Source organism: Nerophis lumbriciformis, linkage group LG14 (genome assembly GCF_033978685.3).
Source record: "Nerophis lumbriciformis linkage group LG14, RoL_Nlum_v2.1, whole genome shotgun sequence".
Classification (NCBI taxonomy): Eukaryota; Metazoa; Chordata; class Actinopteri; order Syngnathiformes; family Syngnathidae; genus Nerophis; species Nerophis lumbriciformis.
Window position 1 is genome coordinate 4642257 of NC_084561.2, and position 27250 is coordinate 4669506.

The window sequence follows — 27250 nt, forward strand, 5'->3', positions numbered from 1 at the left end:
AAAACATTTATTTTTATTTCAACGCTATGGTAACCGCGGGGAAGACCCAGGACACGTTGGGAAGACTATGTCTCCCGGCTGGCCTGGGAACGCCTCGGGGTCCCCCAGGAGGAGCTGGACGAAGTGGCTGGGGAGAGGGAAGTCTGGGCTTCACTACTTAGGCTGCTGCCCCCGCAACCCGACCTCGGATAAGTGGAAGATGGATGGATGGCAACCAATATATCTGACCTTAAACTATAGATATTTAGGTGTTCAGAGTAAAAATAATATAACTTCATACCTGCCAACTTTTGAAATCAGAAAAACCTAGTAGCCAGGGTCCAGGGGCCGCAGGCCCCGGTAGGTCCAGGACAAAGTCCTGGTGGGGGGTTCAGGTTCGCCCCCCGACGCAAAATGATTATTAGCATTCAGACAGGTTAAAATGTTGCTAAAACCATCACTTTTCTATCAGTCACAGTGACTTTTCAAAACAAAAATATTACAGCAAAAATCATATGGGTTGATTGACATGTTTATTCTGTAAGCTAACTTCAATAGTTTGAAATTATTTTGACAGTTAATGCCAGTTATCCTGTCAACCTTTCACAAGACTTCAATTTGTTCATTGAAAGTATAAACACTTTTTACAGTAAACAAATGGTAAAACAGTACTAAACAATTCCATTAAAAAAAACAATTGGTGTCATTATTAACTTTCTGTCCAAGCTTGTATAATCTACTGCCTTGTTCAATTGTAAAAAATATTCTGTGCCTAAAATTCACATTTCTATCACAATTATCATACTGTAAACATGGTAAGCTAACTTCATTAAAATTAATAGTCCTGTCAATAGCATGGAATTACAATTCAAATGTCGTTTTTTTGTAAGCCTTTCAAAAGAATTCAAAATGTGAAAAATGAATGAAAATTAATTTAAGCCATCAGACACTTGAAAAGTGGCACATCACATCTCTAATGTAATCATTTTAACTTTTCAACAGAAATAGCACTGCAAAAATATGAAGGACATACTTCTGTATTTTGGTAGTTATGCTGTCAACATTTAACAAGATTTCTTCAACTTGGACTTGAAAGCATAAATAGTATAAACACTTTTAACAGTACTAAACAATTCCAATAGATAACATTGGTGTCATTACCTTTTTGTGGCTAAAATCCGAAAAACGTTGAAAGTTTTCCACTTGTATCGCTAGCAACGGCATAAGACTTGTGGTTTTTTTGTCCCAACGTGGTCTTTTACATCGCTAATTCCTCCGTGTCCGATCGAAAAATCTTGTCTGCACAAGGTGCAATTCGCGTAGTTTTCACCCTTTTTGGAACGGATAATTATTCCCGGATAGGCTTTTGAATATTCTTCACGGAATGACTGCAGTTTTCTTTTCGGTTTAAGACTCGTTTGCGATTTTTCTCCGGCTGATTCCATGATCGTTCGCTCGTTTGGAAACAATGGCCTCGTGCTTGGCAGCGGTGCTATAAATAGCCTCGCGCATGGCATTCGGAATGGCTCGAGAGGAAGTTACGGGAAGCAGGGTCGATTGTCATTGTTGTTACGCGATTTCGTGAATAAAACTTAAAAACATTTTTTTTTTTAATTAATGAAAAACCGTATTTTTTATCACTGCAACCGTAACCCGGAATAGGTTGATGAAAACCGTACTAATTACGGGAAAACCGGAGTAGTTGGCAGGTATGTAACTTGCTTCCGACACTTTTGGCTCATCAAACTTATTGTAAACAATGTAAATAATTCAATGTATATACTCTTGATGATTAACTTGTGTGATGACTGTATTATGATGATAGTATATATTTGTACCATGAATCGATTAAAGTGGACCCCGACTTAAACACGTTGAAAAACTTATTGGGGTGTTACCATTTAGTGGTCAATTGTATGGAATATGTACTGTACTGTGCAATCTACTCATAAAAGTTTCAATCAATCAATCAAAATAGAGGGGAGCCTCAGGGTTGCAATATACATTGTATTGGTTTTGAAAATGACATATCAAAATGCTAATTTTATTTTTCAGAGTGAAAATAGCTTGGACAGGCCTATTGTGGAACTACGTTACAGCTGCTGTGGACTATTTAGTGTCAAATGTACGGCCCGAGGGCCGGATCAGGCCCACGAACAAGTTTTATCCGGCCCGCGGGATGAGTTTGCGAAATATAAAAATGTACCTTAAATTTTTGATTGAAAGAAACAGCAGTTCTAAAGGTGTCCACTGGATGTCGCAATAGCAATTCTTGGTAGATGATGCTACACATGTACAAAATAAACCACATGTTAGTACATTAGTCGAGGAAAATGAGCAAACTACATAAATAACATCCTGTAATATATATATATATATATATATATTTTTATCTTGATTTAAAATGAACAACAATGAGTTGACTGATGAACATCACATTTATTCAGAAAATATAAATAACGACAAATAAAGTATTTACTATTAACCGCAACAGGTAATTGTAAAAAAAACATTATAATTTGTACATTTTCAGAATGTGCTTGTTCTATTTTTAAACCAAAGAAAGCCACCTGAAGTTGTCTTTATTTTTAAGTTATCGTGTTGTGATTTTAGATTTTTCTCCATGTGGCCCCCCATCTAAATGAGTTTGACTCCCCTGAAAAAGGTAAGACATTAAAACCAGCGCTGAGTGTAGTCCTGCACCACTACAGTAACAAAAACATAGTACAGATGTCCCCGTTTGAAATAGGAGTGCACCAGTACAAAACTCAAAATAGGTTTATTTCTTATCAAAAAACGAGGAAAAGGGGAAACTAAAAGTCACACACGACAAAGTGAAGTGCTTACAAGTTCCTAATAAATGTTTTTTAAACAAAAGTGTAAGCATCACAGCTACTATGATTGTTTTGTTTTTTAAAAAACGGAAACAAAAACGTCATCCTTGCAAAATATCCAGCGGATGTTAGCCGTCCTGTTGCTGTATGAAAGGGTTAGGGATGGCCTCCATGCCGTCCTGAGGACAGATGAGCACCACCGACGTGCCTCTGCACACCACCAGGCCCAGCTGCCTGGTGTCTTCTGTCAGCTTCAGCTGGTCGTCAGGGTCTGCACAAGAACAATGGATTCAATCCAGAAACACCAATATATAAAAATGCTTCAATAACAATCTTGACAGGATAAACAACAAGAACAAAACCAGACAGAACTGCAAAGTTAGCGAGGCTGCAGGAGAGCCAATGTTAGCTATGTATTTTTGATGTATGTCACTTTGGATAAAAGTCCCACACATTTCACGAAGGTGGGCTACACAAGATTGGGTTGGAAAAGCTAGACTAAATTTAGACTTGTATAATGCTGTATAGCCACTGTCCATCTGATTGTCTAGTTAGCTAACATATATTACATGATCTGGACTGTGGTCCTAACTTTTACCCCTGTTGGTTTTTACAACCTTTATCTTCATCATTTAAATTCAACTTTATGATATTCAAGTATGACACATTTTAAATGTAATTAATTTCATTGACAAGCAATTCTATTATGGTCATACTCTTGTTTGCGAGCGGCTAAGATTTCAGTACTATTGAAGGTCTTTGCTCCTTCTCAACTCTGTGCTAATATTCTTTTCACAAAATACAACCGATTAGGGCTGCAGCTAACGATTATTTTTCTATTGATTAATCTATAGATTATTTTTTCGATTAATCGGTTAATCTATAGATTATTTTTTTCGATTAATCTATAGATTATTTTTCCTTTTACCGATTTTTTTTTTAATTTAAAATGAAGAGGAAAAAATAAATGTAGGCCAGTTTTTTCAAAAGGCATGGCTTTTATTTACAAAAAAAAAAGTATGGCCACTCAGTCAACATTGACAACAACATGACAAAATATTCTGTAACAATGTAAACATTTAAAACTTTTAACATTTAACAAAATTAAAAGTAGCTTATTTGCTTTTTAATGTGCAAATATAAAAGTAAACATCCAGTGCAAATCTTAATATTCTGGAATAGTATAAGCATTTCAAAAGTAAAAGTATTGCTTATTTTGCTTTAAAATGTGCAAAAATAAAGATAAACATCCAATACAAAAAAGTGCAAAACGGAAATATTCTGTAACAAGTGTAAACATTTCAACAAAAGTAAAAGTATTGCTTATTTGCTAAAATGTGCAAAAATAAAGCTAAACATCCAATACAAAAAAGTGTACAGTGTAAACATTTCAACAAAAGTAAAAGTATTGCTTATTTTGCTTAATAACACAACAATGATAGTATGATTAAAGTGAAAGTTAATTGTTGGTTTGTACATAGTACCGTATTTTCCGCACTATAAGGCGCACCTAAAAACCACAATTTTTCTCAAAAGATGACAGTGCGCCTTATAACCCGGTGCGCTTTATTACGATTAATTTTCATAAAGTTTCGGTCTCGCAACTTCGGTAAACAGCCGCCATCTTTTTTCCCGGTAGAACAGGAAGTGCTTCTTCTTCTACGCAAGCAACCGCCAAGGAAAGCACCCGCCCCCATAGAACAGGAAGCGCTTCACCCGCCCCCGGAAGAAGAAGAAAAAACGCGCGGATATCACCGTACGTTTCATTTCCTGTTTACATCTGTAAAGACCACAAAATGGCTCCTACTACGACGCGACAAGGATCCGGTTCATAAAAAGACGCAATCTCTCCATCTGCACACGGATTACTACCGTATTTCACAGCAACTGATATTCCTGTGAACTGCACTGTGGAACGGGAGCACGTACGGTGAATATTCGCACCACAGGGAATGAGAAGTCATCCTTCACTGTGGTTCTAGCTTGCCATGCTAACTTCCACTCATGGTGATATTCAAAAGGAAGACCTTGCCAAAAGAGACCTTTCCAGCCGGCGTCATCATAAAAGCTAACTCGAAGGGATGGATGGATGAAGAAAAGATGAGCGAGTGGTTAAGGGAAGTTTACGCGAAGAGGCCGGGTGGCTTTTTTCACACAGCTGCGAAGGCGAACACACCTTCACTAAGACGGGCAGATAGCGCCGGTCGACATACGCCAACATCTGCCAGTGGATCGTAAATGCCTGGGCAGATATTTCGGTCACAACTGTGGTCCGAGCTTTCCGGAAGGCAGGATTCACAGAACAACAGCGACACTGACTCCCGATGACTTCTACGAGACGGAACCGGCCATTTTGGATCCCACGCTTGCCCAACTTTTCAATTCGGACACCGAAGACGAAGAATTCGAAGGATTTACGAATGAAGAATAACTTCAGAAGGTGAGCGCTATGTTTATTTTGTGTGTTGTGACATTAACGTTCGAGCAACATTATGTTGCTATTTATTGCTCTACACCATTTTGAATTTTACTATGTTTGTGATTGCACATTTGCGTACATTTTGGGACAGAGTTGTTAGAACGCTGGTTTTCAATATATTATTAAAGTTTGACTGAACTATCTGACTGTTTTTTTGACATTCACTTTAGCGCAGCGTTTTTTTGACATTCACTTTAGCGCAGCGTAGGCGCGGCTTTTAGTCCGGGGCGGCTTATTGGTGGACAAAATTATGAAATATGTAATTCATAGAAGGTGCGGCTAATAATCCGGTGCGCCTTATAGTGCGGAAAATACGGTATATGTAACTGTTAATGTTGTAAAAGGTATTTGCACAACTAATTAACGTTAGCGTTTGTGACACGTCTTGTGCCGTGGGGTTCTTTCAGGACCGACAGACTGAACGCCAGACGGCTTTGCCAGGTTTACAATCTTTTAATTTTACACAAAGTCTTTTCTCTTCCAACTGCGCGGATCGCGCACCTGGGCACTATTGCGGCGTCGCTCCCCGCCTCGCCGCTCGCTCGCCGCCGCCGCCTCTCCACAGCGTTAAAGAGGAGCGCGTCTTTGTAAAACCTGAACAGGCACGCCAAACGCGCCTCTCAGAGCGAAACGGTGCTTTAGTTTATGAATTTACAACGCAGATACAAATGACACATTCATGTTTTTGTGTAATAATGACAACGTATACGCACGCGGACGATTGACTTGTTGATGGTGATGGCAAGAACGCTGTCGGGGGTTTTCTTTTCAAATGTTCCTTCATAGCCGTTGTGCTGCTATGATAGGCCATCTTTTTTCCCCATAGAAGAGGAAGCGCTTCTTCTTCTACTGTAAGCAACCACCCGCCCCCGTAGAAGAAGAAGAAGCGCGCGGATATTACGTTTCATTTCCTTTGTGTGTTTACATCTGTAAAGACCACAAAATGGCTCCTACTAAGCGACAGGTTTCCGGTTCATGAAAAGACGCAATCTCTCCATCCGCACACGGACTACTATTTCACAGCAACTGCCTAAAGACTTTCAAGAAAAGCTGGCTACTTTCCGTGCATATTGTAAAAACAAGATAGCTGAAAAAAAGATCCGGCCAGAGAACATTATCAACATGGACGAGGTTCCACTGACTTTTGATATTCCTGTGAACCGCACTGTGGATACAACGGGAGCACGTACGGTGAATATTCGCACCACAGGGAATGAGAAGTCATCCTTCACTGTGGTTCTAGCTTGCCATGCTAATGGCCAGAAACTTCCACCCATGGTGATATTCAAAAGGAAGACCTTGCCAAAAGAGACCTTTCCAGCCGGCGTCATCATAAAAGCTAACTCGAAGGGATGGATGAATGAAGAAAAGATGAGCGAGTGGTTAAGGTAAGTTTACGCGAAGAGGCCGGGTGGCTTTTTTCACGCAGCTCCGTCCATGTTGATATACGACTCCATGCGCGCCCACATCACAGATGGTGTCAAAAAACAAGTGAAGCACACAAATACAACACTCGCCGTCATTCTGGGTGGATTAACCAAAGAACTCCAACCGCTCGATATTGGTGTCAACAAGGCATTTAAAGCATGACTGCGAACGGCGTGGGAACAATGGATGACCGAAGGCGAACACACCTTCACTAAGACAGGCAGACAGCGCCGGACGACATACGCCAACATTTGCCAGTGGATCGTAAATGCCTGGGCAGATATTTCGGTCACAACTGTGGTCCGAGCTTTCCGGAAGGCAGGATTCACAGAACTACTGGACAACAACAGCGACACTGACTCCGATGACTTCGACGAGACGGAACCGGCCATTTTGGATCCCACGCTTGCCCAACTTTTCAATTCGGACACCGAAGACGAAGAATTCGAAGGATTTACGAATGAAGAATAACTTCAGAAAGTGAGCGCTATGTTTATTTTGTGTGTTGTGACATTAACGTTCGAGCAACATTATGTTGCTATTGCTCTACACCATTTTGAATTTTACTATGTTTGTGATTGCACATTTGCGTACATTTTGGGACAGAGTTGTTAGAACGCTGGTTTTTAATATATTATTAAAGTTTGACTGACCTATCTGACTGTTTTTTTGACATTCCCTTTAGCGCAGCGTAGGCGCGGCTTATAGTCCGGGGCGGCTTATTGGTGGACAAAGTTATGAAATATGCCATTCATTGAAGGTGCGGCTAATAATCCGGTGCGCCTTATAGTGCGGAAAATACGGTAATATGTGCCGTTAATGGAATTTTAGGTGACGTCATTTCTGTGTCCATAGAAATGACCAATCACGGAAGTCTAAGAATAAAGAAATATCTTAGAAATATTTAAGTGGACAATGGGAGTGTATATTTTGACAATAAACTACAAAATAATACAAAACAAACAATATTGGCAATGAATCAAAATTAAATGTTTCCTTTTCTTTCCAATTAATTTCCCCAGTGGCGAGATATCGAAGCATTGTGATGACCTTTAGTTCTGCTGCGTGATGTTGCTGATGAGATGACGCCCCTTATTAAATCTGTGACAAAAATAATACCCGCTCTGTCTAAACCAAGGGTGTCAAACTCTGGCCCGCGGGCCAAATTTGGCCCGCCGTTTAATTTCACTTGGCCCTTGAGGTGATATCAAATTAACACTAAAGCTGGCCCGCCGATCCTCCCGGGAGTCTTCCAGCCGGCCAGCCAGCGCTGGCCCAGTCACATAACATGTGCGGCTTCTGCACGCACACACATTAAATGCAACGCATACTTAATCAACAGCGATACAGGTTACACTGAGGGTAGCCGAATAAAAAACCTTAACAGTTAGAAATATACGCCACACTGTGAATCCACACCAAACCACAACCCTTTGCAGCACTAACTCTTCCGAGACGCTACAAGGTGTGTGTGGGGGGGGGAGGTTTGGTGGTAGCGGGGGCGTATTTTGTAGCGTCCCGGAAGAGTTAGTGCTGCAAAGGATTCTGGGTATTTGTTCTGTTACGGTGCGGATGTTCTCCCGAAATGTGTTTGTCATTCTTGTTTGGTGTAGATTCAGTGTGGCGTATATTTCTAACAGTGTTAAAGTTTTTTATACTGGCACCCTCAGTGTAACCTGTATCGCCGTTGATGAAGTATGCGTTGCATTCGCTCGTGTGTGCGTACAGAAGCCGCACATATCTTGTGACTGGGTCTGAACGATGTTAGAATGGATGAAAAGCAGACGAGACGATAGCTCATAGAGTACATTAAAGGTTAATTTGTTCATCCTTGGCCCGCGGCTTTGGTCAGTTTTAAATTTTGGCCCACTCTGTATTTGAGTTTGACACCCCTGGTCTAAACGATACCGTTTGATCAGCTGCTCGTCATCAAACAAAGCCAGGACATCCTTCCGCTCCCTGAACTTTGGCGCACATCTCTCTCGCCTCAGTGCCATCCCCCACTGGCAACTCCGAACCAGAGGTGGGTAGAGTAGCCAGAAATTGTACTCAAGTAAGAGTACTGTTACTTTAGAGATTTATTACTCAAGTAAAAGTAAGGAGTAGTCACCCAAATATTTACTTGAGTAAAAGTAAAAAGTATGTTGTGAAAAAACTACTCAAGTACTGAGTAACTGATGAGTAACATACACACACACATCATATATATATATATATATATATATATATATATATATATATATATATATATATATATATATATATATATATATATATATATATATATATATATATATATATATATATATATATATGTATGTGTGGGGAAAAAAATCACAAGACTATTTAATCTCTACAGGCCTGTTTCATGAGGGGTTCCCTCAATTATCAGGAGATGATTGAGGGAACCCCTCATGAAACAGGCCTGAAGAGATGAAATGGTCTTGTGATTTTTTCCCCACACATACATATATTGCGCTCTACTACAGTATTGAGCACTATTTTTTGGATAACCTTAAGACACATATACATATATATATATATATATATATATATATATATATATATATATATATATATATACATACATTGATATATACAGTATATAATTTATATTTATTTTTTTGCCGTTTTTGTTTACATGTTAATAGTGTTTTAATGAATATACATGCATGTTTAACACATATAGATTCCTTTCTTTCATGAAGACAAGAATATAAGTTGGTGTATTACCTGATTCTGATGACTTGCATTGATTGGAATCAGACAGTAGTGATGACAAACGTCCACGTTTTCAAATGGAGGAGAAAAAAAGTTCCTCCTTTCTGTCTAATACCACATGAAAGTGGTTGGTTTTTGGCTTCTTATTTGTCCAGCTTCCATATTCGTTTTTATACACTTTACAAGAAATACATTGGCGGCAAACTCCGTAGCTTGCTAGCTTGTTTGCGCAGGCTTTCGGAGACTCTTATTTTGAAAGCGCAGGCGCGATGGAGAGGCACTTTTATTGTGAAGACAGGAACTGTGCAGTCAGTCTTTAGGCTTTTGACGGGGTGTACGTTGAAATAAAAAATGGTCTTTTTTCCTTCACACTTTTGATTGATTGATTGGAACTTGTATTAGTAGATTGCACAGTACAGTACATATTCCGTACAACTGACCACTAAATGGTAACACCCCAATACGTTTTTCAACTTGTTTAAGTCAGGTCATGTGACCCCTGGCTCTGTTTGATTGGTCCAACGTCACCAGTGACTGCATCTGATTGGTGGAACGGAGTGAACGTCACCAGTGACTGTATTTGTTGAAACGCAGGCACTATGAAGGTCTGTCTGACAGACCAAAACAAACAAAGCGTGCATTAACAGATCGATCAAAATTAGTAGTGAGTAGCGAGCTGAATGTAGATAAAAGTAGCGGAGTAAAAGTAGCGTTTCTTCTCTATAAATATACTCAAGTAAAAGTAAAAGTATGTTGCATTAAAACTACTCTTAGAAGTACAATTTATCCCAAAAGTTACTCAAGTAGATGTAACGGAGTAAATGTAGCGCGTTACTACCCACCTCTGCTCCTAACTACCTAGGACACCTCTGAAGGTCTCTTAAATATCGTGGAGAGTAGGAGTGATTCTTAGACTTAAGAAAGTTGATAAATAGCTTTTATTCTTAATTTTGAGAGTAGGACTACATTTCGCAAATTCTCAGGACTTAAGTGTAAAATGGCACTCTAAGACGCTTGATAAATACGGCCCCTGGTTCCTACATTATATATCAATACAGTCTGCAAGGGATACAGTCCGTAAAAACACATGACTGTGCGTGCTACTGGTCCACTAATAGTACTAACCTTTAACAGTTAATTTTACTCATTTTCATTAATTACTAGTTTCTATGTAACTGTTTTTATATTGTTTTACTTTCTTTTTTTATTCAAGAAAATGTTTTTAATTTATCTATCTTATTTTATTTTATTAATGTTTTTTAAAAAGGACCTTATCTTCATGCCTGGTTGTCCAAATTAGGCATAATAATGTGTTAATTCCACGACTGTATATATCGGTATTGGTTGATAGCGGTATCGGTAATTAAAGAGTTGGACAATATCGGAATATCGGCAAAAAGCCATTATCAGACATCCCTATAAATAATGTAAATAATTCAATGTATATACTCTGATGATTAACTTGTGTGATGACTGTATTATGATGATAGTATATACCGTATTTTCCGCACCATAAGCCGCCCTGGGTTATAAGCCGCGCCTTCAATGAACGGCATATTTCAAAACTTTGTCCACCTATAAGCCGCCCCGTGTTATAAGCCGCATCTAACTGCGCTAAAGGAATGTCAAAAAAACAGTCAGATAGGTCAGTCAAACTTTAATAATATATTAAAAACCAGCGTGATGTGGGCGCGCATGGAGTCGTATATCAACATGGACGGAGCTGCGTGAAAAAAGCCACCCGGCCTCTTCGCGTAAACTTCCCTTAACCACTCGCTCATCTTTTCTTCATCCATCCATCCCTTCGAGTTAGCTTTTATGATGACGCCGGCTGGAAAGGTCTCTTTTGGCAAGGTCTTCCTTTTGAATATCACCATGGGTGGAAGTTTCTGGCCATTAGCATGGCAAGCTAGAACCACAGTGAAGGATGACTTCTCATTCCCTGTGGTGCGAATATTCACCGTACGTGCTCCCGTTGTATCCACAGTGCGGTTCACAGGAATATCAAAAGTCAGTGGAACCTCGTCCATGTTGATAATGTTCTCTGGCCGGATCTTTTTTTCAGCTATCTTGTTTTTACAATATGCACGGAAAGTAGCCAGCTTTTCTTGAAAGTCTTTAGGCAGTTGCTGTGAAATAGTAGTCCGTGTGCGGATGGAGAGATTGCGTCTTTTCATGAACCGGAAACCTGTCGCTTAGTAGGAGCCATTTTGTGGTCTTTACAGATGTAAACACACAAAGGAAATGAAACGTAATATCCGCGCGCTTCTTCTTCTTCTTCTTCTTCTTCTTCTTCTACGCGGGCGGGTGGTTGCTTACAGTAGAAGAAGAAGCGCTTCCTGTTCTATGGGGGCGGGTGCTTACCTTGGCGGTTGCTTGCGTAGAAGAAGAAGCACTTCCTCTTCTACGGGGAAAAAAGATGGCGGCTGTTTACCGTAGTTGCGAGACCGAAACTTTATGAAAATGAATCTTAATATTAATCCATATATAAAGCGCACCGGGTTATAAGCCGCACTGTCAGCTTTTGAGTAAATTTGTGGTTTTTAGGTGCGGCTAATAGTGCGGAAAATACGGTATGTGTACCATGAATTGATTTACATGGACCCCTTATTGGGGTGTTACCATTTAGTGGTCAATTGTACGGAATATGTACTTCACTGTGCAATCTACTAATAAATGTTTCAATCAATCAAAAAAAAAAACCACACCATCTTTGTTTTCTACCTATCAACTGTCAGTTTAGGCTGCTCGCCGGCTCCTCATCACCACTTCAAGATGGCGGCCCAATTTCTCGCGTCACAGCAGCCAATGCTGCGTCTACTTATACGATGTCTATGGCTGCATGGACAGACTTGTCATACGCATGCGCAGTAGCGATGGGCTATACATCTCTTCAGAACAGTGGTACTTGGGCTACAAAATAAAAAAATAAAGCGCTTTACCACCAAGTCGTAGACTTACCTCTCATGTACTCGATAGTACCGTCCAATACCAGGTTGAGTAACGGGTCGAACCCTTTCAGAACCCCGCTAGCTGAAAGGGGAAAACATAGCAATGACGTCATCATGTAACCATGTTGGCGTGAACAATTAACTCACCTTCTCGTCCTCCTTGGAACTTAACCCGAATTGGCTTGTCGATGTATTTGGACAAGTCGAAGATACTCTCCTTCTTCTTCTTGTCTTTGTCCTAACAAACACACAAGAGCCTCGTCATTTAGTCGCACGCCAGTTAGCCGCAGCAAGGCTAACCCCGGGTTAGCCTGCCTGTAAAAACCCACTATTTTAAAACCACATTTCACACCCGCGCCGTGTCTCGAAAGACAGCGACGTGTAGCACGCTGCTGGCGAATAAGCGCGTCGGAGAACGTCGACGACAGCGAAGCGTGTGAAGTTTGAAAATGATAACGAAAAAAACAATTCGGACTCACCGCCATGTTTGCTGAGCGACGCGGAAGTACAACTTTGGACTTCCGGCGGGCTCGGCCAATCAGAGTGAAGAGGGGGAGGAAATGGAGGGAACGACGTCACTGTTTAAAAAAAAAAAGCTGAGTCACAAACATGCTAATGCTATCTAATGAATGTATTGTGTCGGTGCTACAGCATTAATACTAATAATGTTCGCGTTTTATTACAGTAACAAACTAAAGAAGACAACAATGAGCAGTACATGCGCATTCTAGGCAGGTGGGTGAAAGTGAGGAGACATTAAGGTGATACACCTAAATGATACAGGTATGTCATTTATGTCTTTGTGTACATAATTGTGTGAATGCTCCAAAACATTCACACATATGTTTTCTACACCAAAATGCATCTATAGGCGAGGGCGGACCTACGTCACTTCCGCCTGCCAATCCCCTAGCAACCGGTCGACCATATTGAATTTGTTGAAAACAAACCAGCTCACAGCGAACACAGCATTGACAGAAAAGGCATTTAACGAGGTTTCACGGCATTTTAAACTGTTCTAAATGGCGTATGATTATGTAAATAGTCTTTCCAGTGAGGCTAGGTTAAGATACGAGTTAAAATGTTCTGTAGTTGGATTAAACGACTGCCCTTACCGCCTTCCAGCAGATGCGTGGACTGATAATCCTACACAATGGCCGGACATGGAATTTGGAAATCTTTATGTCTACCTCACAAGCGCACCAGGTCGGTTGTTAGCTTCGGTTGTTATATAACGAATAAATCACATAAAAATTGTTAAATCACCCAAGGTATGTTGATAAATGATAATAAGGATGACACGGTGGCTACCAGTATCTGTATATTTATTATATCTGTAGAGAGCTCATTCAAATTCAGTTCAGTATTATGATTTATTATTTGCTGAATTACTGGAAATAGCCTTTATACCGTATGTTATTGTTGTGCAACAACAACAACTTCAGCTGTCGAACGTTATTCAGTAAAAATTCAACGGGTTCAACATTAGCACGGACCAAGTTGTGGTTAAGAAGGTGGATTTTTGTTCCTTATATTTACCAGAAACGAAGTGATCCGAACACACGACCCGGGATTTTGGGGGACTCCAGTGAGAACCGTCCTCGTTTTCCCGGTGTAAAGCTGCGAGCCATTTGTCTCGTCTCTGTGGGCTTTTAGCACGCTTTGGCAGAACAAAATACGACCTTTGTTTTCCCTGTTTCCAGTTGTGGTTTGCACAACCAAAAACAACACAGTTTTTTGGCATTTTGGAGGCAGAATGACGGGTTTAATCAGCGCAGGTCGACAGGTTAAAGAGTAATGGCGACGGTTTGTTTTCAACGCCAGTCAGGTTGCTATGGCTCGAAGAACCCGTATGTAGCTCAGTTGCCCGGATGTCGGCCCTGCCCCATAGGCGAGGGCGGACCTACGTCACTTCCGCCTGCCAATCCCCTAGCAACCGGTCGACCATATTGAATTCGTTGAAAACAAACCAGCTCACAGCGAACACAGCATTGACAGAAAAGGCATTTAACGAGGTTTCACGGCATTTTAAACTGTTCTAAATGGCGTATGATTATGTAAATAGTCTTTCCAGTGAGGCTAGGTTAAGATACGAGTTAAAATGTTCTGTAGTTGGATTAAACGACTGCCCTTACCGCCTTCCAGCAGATGCGTGGACTGATAATCCTACACAATGGCTGGACATGGAATTTGGAAATCTTTATGTCTACCCAGGCCCGGCCCTAACCAATCTGGCGCCCTAGGCAAGATTTTAGGTGGTGCCCCCACCCACATCGGCAGTGAAGTGTATATACTCACAAGAAACCGAATAGCTTTGTCTTTGAGCTTTTTTATTTACTTACAACTATCCATCCATCCATTTTCTACCGCTTATTCCCTTTTGGGGCCGCGGGGGCGCTGGAGCCTATCTCAGCTACAATCGGGCGGAAGGCGGGGTACACCCTGGACAAGTCGCCACCTCATCGCAGGGCCAACACAGATAGACAGACAACATTCACACTCACATTCACACACTATACCTAATATATAAAGGGGTGGAAAAGTGACTATTACCTGCAGGGCAAACATTAGCTAACCAGAAGGCAATAATAATGTAAACAAAAAAACACCTGCTTAAAAGATCTAATACAAATGTTCCTGAGGAATGTAAGGTGGGAGTACTGTAATTACCTAACGTTACATTATTATTTTCCATAACAATTTAGCCCCCCTCCACAAAATTAACCCGACGTTAAAACAGAACAAGCTATTTATTGATTAGCAATTGCCGAATCATGTAACATTAGCTTAATGCTAAAAAGCCAGGTTACTATCACATCCTGTAACAGACAAATAATTTCATGTAGGCTAACGTTACCTACCTGCTACCTCTGTCTTTTCTCGTTTCTCCTCCTCTTCTTATCTCTTTTTTCTTCCCTGTGTTGATTTTTTGATGTGGTGACGTCCAAAAAGAGTCATGATACAGGAAGGGAGGGGGCGCACCGTGCGGGGGGGAGGGGCGTAATGTTGTAACAAATAATATTTCTATTAAATAGGCTTTACTTTGCATTTTAATTAACATGGGATTATTTTTTTGTATTTAGAAATAATAGTACCAACTTTTTATTTTATTTTTTTTTCTCCAACATTTGTGGCACTGGCGTGGCGCCCTTAGCATTTGCCTATACGGCCTATGCCACGGGCCGGCCCTGTGTCTACCTCACAAGCGCACCAGGTCGGTTGTTAGCTTCGGTTGTTATATAACGAATAAATCACATAAAAATGGTTAAATCACCCAAGGTATGTTGATAAATGATAATAAGGATGACACGGTGGCTACCAGTATCTGTATATTTATTATATCTGTAGAGAGCTCATTCAAATTCAGTTCAGTATTATGATTTATTATTTGCTGAATTACTGTTCCTTTTTTTAACTGAATTATTTATTTAAAATTACAGGCATTTTTGCAGCAGGCTCAATGTTTTTACACTCATTTGTCCTTTCCGTTAGATCACTGAAAGGTAGTCGTTTCCCACAGTGTTTCTTTGTACTTTTTGAGTTCTCTGCTGCCGATTCACGCTTTGAAGTTGTCAGTTGATGTCGCTCGTAACTGTCCATCCTACGGGATGCCTTCTTTCCACTCTGTGGCAGGTGAGGTAAGATAGATGGTGCATAATCAGGGTGCATGGGATTCTTTACAGGTCGTCCTGAGAGGGAAAAAATGAAAAAAATATTGAGAGATTTGAGGGCTACAACTACAAGTAATGTTTGATTACAACAAAGGAGACTTGCAGACAGCATTTCACGACTGTCTTGAAAAGTTGATTAAATGGCAACATGAAAATTATAGGGTTTATTGGTTTTTAAAAACCCAACCGTTAAGTGCAAATTTAAATCCATCCATCCATCCATCTTCTTCCGCTTATCCGAGGTCGGGTCGCGGGGGCAGCAGCTTAAGCAGGGAAGCCCAGACTTCCCTCTCCCCAGCCACTTCGTCCAGCTCTTCCTGTGGGACCCCGAGGCGTTCCCAGGCCAGCCGGGAGACATAGTCTTCCCAACGTGTCCTGGGTCTTCCCCGCGGCCTCCTACCGGTGGGACGTGCCCTAAACACCTCCCTAGGGAGGCGTTCGGGTGGCATCCTGACCAGATGCCCGAACCACCTCATCTGGCTCCTCTCGATGTGGAGGAGCAGCGGCTTTACTTTGAGCTCCTCCCGGATGGCAGAGCTTCTCACCCTATCTCTAAGGGAGAGCCCCGCCACCCGGCGGAGGAAACTCATTTCGGCCGCTTGTACCCGTGATCTTGTCCTTTCGGTCATAACCCAAAGCTCATGACCATAGGTGAGGATGGGAACGTAGATCGACCGGTAAATTGAGAGCTTTGCCTTCCGGCTCAGCTCCTTCTTCACCACAACGGATCGATACAGCGTCCGCATTACTGAAGACGCCGCACCGATCCGCCTGTCGATCTCACGATCCACTCTTCCCCCACTCGTGAACAAGACTCCGAGGTACTTGAACTCCTCCACTTGGGGCAAGATCTCCTCCCCAACCCGGAGATGGCACTCCACCCTTTTCCGGGCGAGAACCATGGACTCGGACTTGGAGGTGCTGATTCTCATCCCAGTCGCTTCACACTCAGCTGCGAACCGATCCAGTGAGAGCTGAAGATCCTGGCCAGATGAAGCCATCAGGACCACATCATCTGCAAAAAGCAGAGACCTAATCCTGCAGCCACCAAACCAGATCCCCTCAACGCCTTGACTGCGCCTAGAAATTCTGTCCATAAAAGTTATGAACAGAATCGGTGACAAAGGGCAGCCTTGGCGGAGTCCAACCCTCACTGGAAACGTGTCCGACTTACTACCGGCAATGCGGACCAAGCTCTGGCACTGATCATACAGGGAGCGGACTGCCACAATCAGACAGTCCGATACCCCGTACTCTCTGAGCACTCCCCACAGGACTTCCCGAGGGACACGGTCGAATGCCTTCTCCAAGTCCACAAAACACATGTAGACTGGTTGGGCAAACTCCCATGCACCCTCAAGGACCCAAATTTAAATGAAACCGGTTTTCGAAAATAGCCTTTATACCGTATGTTATTGTTGTGCAACAACAACAACTTCAGCTGTCGAACGTTATTCAGTAAAAATTCAACGGGTTCAACATTAGCATGGACGGTATAGCCAAGTTGTGGTTAAGAAGGTGGATTTTTGTTCCTTATATTTACCAGAAACGAAGTGATCCGAACACACGACCCGGGATTTTGGGGGACTCCAGTGAGAACCGTCCTCGTTTTCCCGGTGTAAAGCTGCGAGCCATTTGTCTCGTCTCTGTGGGCTTTTAGCACGCTTTGGCAGAACAAAATACGACCTTTGTTTTCCCTGTTTCCAGTTGTGGTTTGCACAACCAAAAACAACACAGTTTTTTGGCATTTTGGAGGCAGAATGACGGGTTTAATCAGCGCAGGTCGACAGGTTAAAGAGTAATGGCGACGGTTTGTTTTCAACGCCAGTCAGGTTGCTATGGCTCGAAGAACCCGTATGTAGCTCAGTTGCCCGGATGTCGGCCCTGCCCCATTGATACTGTGTCGATACTGTGTCACTAAATACTGACATCTGCTGGACATTAAAAATCCCTACAGGCAACCTATGGACCGACTGATTTTATGCCCACTAGGGCATAAAATCAGTGTCAGTTAAAACTACTTCTTGGGTACTGATTAATGCGAAGGGCTACCAGTTTGATACACACTTAAATAAATAAATATATTGTCATTTGTAAGTTACACGTAAGTGTGATTTAAACAAGAATAGCTAAATAAATACATTTATATATATAAAAAAATGGGTATTTCTGTCTGTCATTCCGTCGTACATTTTTTTTTTCCCTTTTACGGAAGGTTTTTTGTAGAGAATAAATGATGAAAAAAACACTTAATTGAACAGTTTAAAAGAGGAGAAAACACGAAAAAAATTAAAATACAATTTTGAAACATAGTTTATCTTCAATTTCGACTCTTTAAAATTCAAAATTCATCCATCCATCCATCCATCCATCTTCTTCCGCTTATCCGAGGTCGGGTCGCGGGGGCAGCAGCCTAAGCAGGGAAGCCCAGACTTCCCTCTCCACCAGCCACTTCATCCAGCTCCTCCCGGGGGACCCCGAGGCGTTCCCAGGCCAGCCGGGAGACATAGTCTTCCCAACGTGTCCTGGGTCTTCCCCGCGGCCTCCTACCGGTCGGACGTGCCCTAAACACCTCCCTAGGGAGGCGTTCGGGTGGCATCCTGACCAGATGACCGAACCACCTCATCTGGCTCCTCTCGATGTGGAGGAGCAGCGGCTTTACTTTGAGCTCCTCCCGGATGGCAGAGCTTCTCACCCTATCTCTAAGGGAGAGCCCCGCCACCCGGCGGAGGAAACTCATTTTGGCCGCTTGTACCCGTGATCTTGTCCTTTCGGTCACAACCCAAAGCTCATGACCATAGGTGAGGATGGGAACGTAGATCGACCGGTAAATTGAGAGCTTTGCCTTCCGGCTCAGCTCCTTCTTCACCACAACGGACCGATACAGCGTCCGCATTACTGAAGACACGGTCGAATGCCTTCTCCAAGTCCACAAAACACATGTAGACTGGTTGGGCAAACTCCCATGCACCCTCAAGGACCCTGCCGAGAGTATAGAGCTGGTCCACAGTTCCACGACCAGGACGAAAACCACACTGTTCCTCCTGAATCCGAGGTTCGACTATCCGGCGTAGCCTCCTCTCCAGTACACCTGAATAGACCTTACCGGGAAGTGTGATCCCACGATAGTTAGAACACACCCTCCGGTTCCCCTTCTTAAAGAGAGGAACCACCACCCCGGTCTGCCAATCCAGAGGTACCGCCCCCGATGTCCACGCGATGCTGCAGAGTCTTGTCAACCAAGACAGCCCCACAGCATCCAGAGCCTTAAGGAACTCCGGGCGGATCTCATCCACCCCCGGGGCCTTGCCACCGAGGAGCTTTTTAACTACCTCAGCAACCTCAGCCCCAGAAATAGGAGAGCCCACCACAGACTCCCTAGGCACTGCTTCCTCATAGGAAGACGTGTTGGTGGGATTGAGGAGGTCTTCGAAGTATTCCCTCCACCGATCCACAACATCCGCAGTCGAGGTCGGGAAGTCCTGTGGGGAGTGCTCAGAGAAATTCAAAATTCAACCGACAAAAAGAAGAGAAAAACTAGCTAATTGAATCTTTTTGAAAAAATTAAAAAAATATTTTATGGAACATCATTACTAATTTTTCCTGATTAAGATACATTTTAGAATTTTGATGACATGTTTTAAATTGGTTAAAATCCAATCTGCACTTTGTTAGAATATTTAACAAATTGGACCAAGCTATATTTCTAACAAAGACAAATCAGTATTTCTTCTAGATTTTCCAGAACAAAATTTTTAAAAGAAATTCAAAATACTTTGAAATAAGATTTAAATTTGATTCTACAGATTTTCTAGATTTGCCAGAATAATTTTTTTGAATTTTAATCGTAGTAAGTTTGAAGAAATATTTCAAATATTCTTCGTCGAAAAAACAGAAGCTAAAGTATTTATTATTCTTTACAATTAAAAAAAAAAAAAAAATACTTGAACATTGATTTAAATTGTCAGGAAAGAAGAGGAAGAAATTTAAAAGGTAAAAAGGTATATTTGTTTAAAAATCCTAAAATCATTTTTAAGATTGTATTTTTTCTCTAAAATTGTATTTCTAAAAGTAATAAGAAGCAAAGTAAAAAAATAAATGAATTTATTTAAACAAGTGAAGACCCATCCATCCATCCATTTTCTACCGCTTATTCCAAGTGAAGACCAAGTCTTTAAAATATTTTCTTGGATTTTCAAATTCTATTTGAGTTTTGTCTCTTTTAGAATTAAAAAATGTCGAGCAAAGCGAGACCAGCTTGCTAGTAAATAAATACAATTTAAAAAATAGAGGCAGCTCACTGGTAAGTGCTGCTTGTCATGACTAGGACTGTGGCTGGGTTTGTTCTCCCGTGGTGCAAATGAGCATTTGGACCAGACATGGCGTGAAGGTGAAGACATTATTTATTTTAAACTATCAAAAAAGGAATAAACAAAAAGCGCGCACAGTGGCGGAGAATAAAACTAGACTTTAAACACAAAACTTGCACATTGGCAGAAACTATGAACAATTAAACAAAACACTAACTGTGGCTTAACAAACAAAAACTTACTTGGCATGGAACCGGCATGAAAAAAAGAGTAGCAAGGGTCATCAGGGTGTGGAGAGTGTGCAGGAGCATAAATGTGGTGATGTCGTCAGAACGAACAACAGAAAATGAATGAACTTAAATACTATGGACATGATTAGTGAAAGCAGGTGCGTGACTCAAAACGTGAAACAGGTGCGTGACGTGACAGGTGAAAACTAATGGTTGCTATGGTGACAAGAGTGCACAATGAGTCCAAACGTGGAACAGGTGCGTGACGTGACAGGTGAAACTAATGGTTGCTATGGTGACAAAACAAAACAAAAGTGCACAAAAAGTCCAAAATTTAAACCGAACATTACTAAAACAAAACATGATCACACAGACATGACACTGCTATTTGAGTTATTTTTACAACAGGCAAGCGGGCTACTCATCTGGTCCTCACGGGCTACCTGGTGCCCGCGGGCACCGCGTTGGTGACCCCTGCCCTAGTATATACAATAATATAAACCAAGTCATTGTATTTCATTTAGGATTATTTCATATCTTCATTTAAATAAAAATATATTTTTATCTTTTTTAGATACAGTCAATAAATAATGTGAACATGTATCATAACATGGAAATCGAAGAGAACGTGTTGTGGATGATTGTGGACTGGGAATTGTTTTAATTTTATTTTTTTTACACATTTTTATTAAAAAAATAAAAAAAGTTTTTCCGACGTATTTAGACGATTTCTCTTCTTAGTTATTATTTCTCCGGCTGTAGAAAAGAGCCGCTCACAGGGCACAGAGGAGGCGTCAGTGCGACACAGTTGGCGTATCGGTCACGTGACCAAAACAGCTCATGATCGGTCACGTGACTTTCTAAAAGCGGTACGCGCACCGACACAGGGTTTCGCTCTATGAGCTCGACGCATGCGCCGATGCATCGGTGTTGCCGGACCCATCACTAATACTAATAATGTTCGTGTTTTATTACAGTAACGAACTAAAGAAGACAACAATGAGCAGTACATACGCATTCTAGGCGGGTGGGTGAAAGTGAGGAGACATTAAGGTGATACAGGTATGTCATTTATGTCTTTGTGTACATAATTGTGTGAATGCTCCAAAACATTCATTTTTTATACACCAAAATTCATCTATTTATTGAACTTCTTCTTCTTCTTCTCTGGATTTTGGCGCGCTCCACCTTCCACATTTTTCACCCGAAAAATTCCCAGGTTTCCCAGAATTCCAGGTTTTCTGGGACATTTCTCCCATTCAAAATGAATTGGCCATTTTTCTAACTTACGCCATTTCCACATTTTTCAACCGATTAAAGTTAAAAAGTTAAAGTACCAATGATTGTCACACACACACTAGGTGTGGCGAAATTATTCTCTGCATTTAACCCATCACCCTTGATCACCCCCTGGGAGGTGAGGGGAGCAGTGGGCAGCAGCGGTGGCCGCGCCCGGGAATCATTTTTGGTGATTTAACCCCCAATTCCAACCCTTGATACTGAGTGCCAAGCAGGGAGGTAATGGGTCCCATTTTTATAGTCTTTGGTATGACTCGGCCGGGGTTTGAACCCACAACCTACCGATCTCAGGGCGGACACTCTAACCACTAGGCCACTGAGTAGATGCGCCGATGCATCGGTGTTGCCGGACCCATCACTAATTCACACATATGTTTTCTACACCAAAATTCATCTACTTATTGAACTTCTTCTTCTTCTCTGGATTTTGGCGCGCTCCACCTTCCACATTTTTCACCCGAAAAATTCCCAGGTTTCCCAGAATTCCAGGTTTTCTGGGACATTTCTCCCATTCAAAATGAATTGGCCATTTTTCTAACTTCCGCCATTTCCACATTTTTCAACCGATTCAAACCATTCTACCTTCAACACATTACACCACACTTGCCAACCTTGAGATCTCCGAATTCGGGGGTTGGGGGTTGGGATACATACCTGCCAACTACTCCGGTTTTCCCGTAATTAGTACGGTTTTCATCAACCTATTCCGGGTTACGGTTGCAGTGATAAAAAATAAGGTTTTTCATTAATTAAAAAAAACATTTTTTTTTAAATGCGCGAGGCTATTTATAGCACCGCTGCCAAGCACAAGGCCATTGTTTCCAAACGAGCGAACGATCATGGAATCAGCCGGAGAAAAATCGCAAACGAGTCTTAAACCGAAAAGAAAACTGCAGTCATTCCGTGAAGAATATTCAAAAGGGTTCCAAAAAGGGTGAAAACTACGCGAATTGCACCTTGTGCAGACAAGATTTTTCGATCGGACACGGAGGAATTAGCGATGTAAAAGACCACGTTGGGACAAAAGAACACAAGTCTAATGCCGTTGCTAGCGATACAAGTGGAAAACTTTCAACGTTTTTCGGATTTTAGCCACAAAAAGGTAATGACACCAATGTTATCTATTGGAATTGTTTAGTACTGTTATACTGTTAAAAGTGTTTATACTATTTATGCTTTCAAGTCCAAGTTGAAGAAATCTTGTTAAATGTTGACAGCATAACTACCAAAATACAGAAGTATGTCCTTAATATTTTTGCAGTGCTATTTCTGTTGAAAAGTTCAAATGATTACATTAGAGATGTGATGTGCCACTTTTCAAGTGTCTGATGGCTTCAATTAATTTTCATTAATTTTTCATATTTTGAATTCTTTTGAAAGGTTTACAAAAAAACTACATTTGAATTGTAATTCCATGCTATTGACAGGACTATTAATTTTAATGAAGTTAGCTTACCATGTTTACAGTATGATAATTGTGATAGAAATGTGAATTTTAGGCACAGAATATTTTTTACAATTGAACAAGGCAGTAGATTATACAAGCTTGGACAGAAAGTTAATAATGACACCAATTTTTTTTTTAATGGAATTGTTTAGTACTGTTTTACCATTTGTTTACTGTAAAAAGTGTTTATACTTTCAATGAACAAATTGAAGTCTTGTGAAAGGTTGACAGGATAACTGGCATTAACTGTCAAAATAATTTCAAACTATTGAAGTTAGCTTACAGAATAAACATGTCAATCAACCCATATGATTTTTGCTGTAATATTTTTGTTTTGAAAAGTCACTGTGACTGATAGAAAAGTGATGGTTTTAGCAACATTTTAACCTGTCTGAATGCAATCAATCATTTTGCGTCGGGGGGCGAAGCCTGAACCCCCCACCAGGACTTTGTCCTGGACCTACCGGGGCCTGCGGCCCCCGGACCCTGGCTACTAGGTTTTTCTGATTTCAAAAGTTGGCAGGTATGGGAATATATTTTCAAGTATTTCTTATATTTATATATATCAGGCATGTGATTTTTCCGTCTATAGTCGGAAATCCGTCTTTTTTATCTCTGTAAAAATATAAAAAAATATTTTCCGTTTCCTTCGTTTTTTCCGACCTACAATGTGTGTTAAAATCTTGATCCGTCTCTTTGCTACACTTGCCAACAACTACGGTTTTCCCGTAAGGAGTACATCCATCCATCCATCCATCCATCCATCCATCTTCTTCCGCTTATCCGAGGTCGGGTCGCGGGGGCAGCAGCTTAAGCAGGGAAGCCCAGACTTCCCTCTCCCCAGCCACTTCGTCCAGCTCCTCCCGGGGGACCCCGAGGCGTTCCCAGGCCAGCCGGGAGAGATAGTCTTCCCAGCGTGTCCTGGGTCTTCCCCGTGGCCTCCTACCGGTCGGACGTGCCCGAAACACCTTCCTAGGGAGGCGTTCGGGTGGCATCCTGACCAGATGCCCGAACCACCTCATCTGGCTCCTCTCCATGTGGAGGAGCAGCGGCTTTACTTTAAGCTCCCCCCGGATGACAGAGCTTCTCACCCTATCTCTAAGGGAGAGCCCCGCCAATCGGCGGAGGAAACTCATTTCGGCCGCTTGTACCCGTGATCTTGTCCTTTCGGTCATGACCCAAAGCTCATGACCATAGGTGAGGATGGGAACGTAGATCGACCGGTAAATCGAGAGCTTTGCCTTCCGGCTCAGCTCCTTCTTCACCACAACGGATCGATATAGCATCCGCATTACTGAAGACGCCGCACCGATCCGCCTGTCGATCTCACGATCCACTCTTCCCCCACTCGTGAACAAGACTCCGAGGTACTTGAACTCCTCCACTTGGGGCAAGATCTCCTCCCCAACCCGGAGATGGCACTCCACCCTTTTCCGGGCGAGAACCATGGACTCGGACTTGGAGGTGCTGATTCCCATCCCAGTCGCTTCACACTCGGCTGCGAACCGATCCAGTGAGAGCTGATTTGCAGATGATGTGGTCCTGATGGCTTCCTCCGGCCAAGATCTTCAGCTCTCACTGGATCGGTTCGTAAGGAGTACAGTTTTTGATAATCTAGTGGTAAAAACTACGGTTTTCCATAAAAAATTAACTTAAAAATCGAAGCTACGTAGCGAAGCAATCATCACTGATTATTGGTTGGTTTACATATAAGAACATCTATGATTGGTTGGTGGTTTACTATGATGAGGCAAGATAGGGTGGGTCATCAAACCAGGAAGGGAAATCACAACATATCTTAAATGACGACAAGAGTCGGAGAGGAGAAGAGTGAATATTCAAGCGGGCGATTTATATATTTAAAAAAACTAGTGGATGATGGCAGAGGGATCTTTTAGCGACGTCCAGGAAATCCACAATGTGTCTACTTGGCCAGATTTGGACAAATATATGCGTCTGGATAAAACAATGCCCAAAACATTCATTTTAGTTGTTTACCATGTAAGCTCAAATCAAAACTGCTCTCGACATGGAAGACGGGGAATACACATTTAAGAACACAGGTCCAGGCACCTGTGTTCTTAAAGCCCTGGACCTGTGGCCCCCAGACCCCCAGTTTTTTTTCAGTCTTTTTCATTAAGTTCAAATCACATGCCTGATATATATATATATATATATATATATATATATATGTATGTGTGGGGAAAAAATCACAAGACTATTTCATCTCTACAGGCCTGTTTCATGAGGGGGGTACCCTCAATCGTCAGGAGATTTTAATGGGAGCATTCGCATACCATGGTTTATATAGGGCACAGAGTGGGTGGGTACAGGCTGGCCTAGGGGCGTGGTGATTGGTTCCAATCACCACAGGCTGGCCTAGGGCAATCACCACGCCCCTAGGCCAGCCTGTACCCACCCACTCTGTGCCCTATATAAACCATGGTATGCGAATGCTCCCATTAAAATCTCCTGACGATTGAGGGTACCCCCCTCATGAAACAGGCCTGTAGAGATGAAATAGTCTTGTGATTTTTTTCCCCACACATACATATATTGCGCTCTACTACGGTATCGAGCACTATTTTTTGGATAACCTTATTAAGACATATATATATATATATATATATTTATATATATATTAGAGATGCGCGGTTTGCGGGCACGTCCGCGGATTATCCGCGGATCGGGCGGTTGAAATAAAAAAAAATTAGATTTTAAATAGATTCAGGCGGGTGGCAGTTAAACCAATTGGGAAATATATATACATAGTTAAATGTTGTTACCCACATACGAAAAACGAGCAGGCACCTGCAGCATATGCCACAACAGAAGAAGAAAAAAAAAAGAGATGGACATTTTTACGGAGCAGAGAAGGCCCCCGACGCCTCGCCGGGGTCCGGGACCGAGGCCCCTTCCCCCGAGAGGGCCCCACCGGGAGCCGTAGCTGAGGCGATCCGCGAGAAGGGCCCGACGCACGTCCAGGGTCACCACCGCGCCCACCGCACCGACACCCCGCCTCGTCCGCCTTCGCCGCGGCCGGCGTCACGCGCAGCAGGTAAGCAGCTTATCTGCCCGCCACCCCCGTGGCCGGGGGCTCGTAACAGGGGTCACTCCGCGCGCTCCGCCCGCGCAGCTTACCTGCCCGCCACCCCTGTTGCCGGGGGCGCGTAACAGGGGTCACTCCGCGTGCAGTGCGCTCACGAAAGGGGTGGGGCTCACCCTGGTTGATATAGACAGCAGCTAGGACGGTGGCCATGGAAGTCGGAACCCGCTAAGGAGTGTGTAACAACCCACCTGCCGAATCAACTAGCCCTGAAAATGGATGGCGCTGGAGCGTCGGGCCCATACCCGGCCGTCGCCGGCAGCGAGACGCGCTTGGAGGTGCGCTCAGCGCGGCTCCCATATGATTGCGCACTGGTGTGCGTCTGGGTCGTGACAGCGTGGCACGCGAATGTCTGTGCTGCATTGGATCAGTCTCCTTTCTTTAACAGGCAAAAGCTTTATAACCTCACTAATGCCTTGCATCGTCTATATTAGATATATAACAACGGGCGGGTGCGGGCGGATGGCGGGGGGGTGCGGTTCTGATCAAATGTTACATCGGGTGGATGGCGGATGGTTGACGACTTTCTGATGCGGTTGCGGATGAAATAATTGCCTATCCGCGCATCTCTAATATATATATATATATATATATATATTTATATATATATTTTTTTATATATATATATATATTTATATATATATATATACATATATTTATATATATATATTTATATATATATATATATATTTATATATATATATATATATATCTATATCTATATATTTATATATATATATTTATATATATATTTATATATATATATATATATATTTATATATATATATATCTATA

General features: G+C 42.0%; 1 protein-coding gene and 1 long non-coding RNA gene across 3 annotated transcripts in view; one reads left to right on the forward strand and one right to left on the reverse strand.

Moving 5' to 3' along the window:
* Positions 1 to 2739: 2739 nt before the first annotated feature.
* Positions 2740 to 12949, reverse strand: lsm7 (LSM7 homolog, U6 small nuclear RNA and mRNA degradation associated). The gene is made up of 4 exons (XM_061976206.2): positions 12872 to 12949; positions 12540 to 12630; positions 12403 to 12474; positions 2740 to 3084 (listed from the first exon to the last, which is right to left on the reverse strand). Exons 1-4 carry the CDS (start codon positions 12875 to 12877, stop codon positions 2942 to 2944), a joined length of 312 nt encoding a protein of 103 aa, XP_061832190.1. The 5' UTR covers positions 12878 to 12949; the 3' UTR covers positions 2740 to 2941.
* LOC133616671 (uncharacterized) overlaps positions 12450 to 27250 on the forward strand; it is a 76207-nt gene continuing 61406 nt past the window's right edge. For both annotated transcript variants that reach the window (XR_009816890.2, XR_009816889.2), the window contains exon 1: positions 12450 to 13175. This is a non-coding gene — a long non-coding RNA (uncharacterized lncRNA). The remainder of the gene's footprint in view (positions 13176 to 27250) is intronic.

Excerpts from the sequence above, each read along its gene's own strand:
- lsm7 (XM_061976206.2), bottom strand. Across the intron at positions 12,475-12,539 it reads GTTCCAAGGAGGACGAGAAG|CTAGCGGGGTTCTGAAAGGG; the intron begins GTGAGTTAATTG and ends TTCCCCTTTCAG. Across the intron at positions 3,085-12,402 it reads TACTATCGAGTACATGAGAG|ACCCTGACGACCAGCTGAAG; the intron begins GTAAGTCTACGA and ends GTTCTTGTGCAG.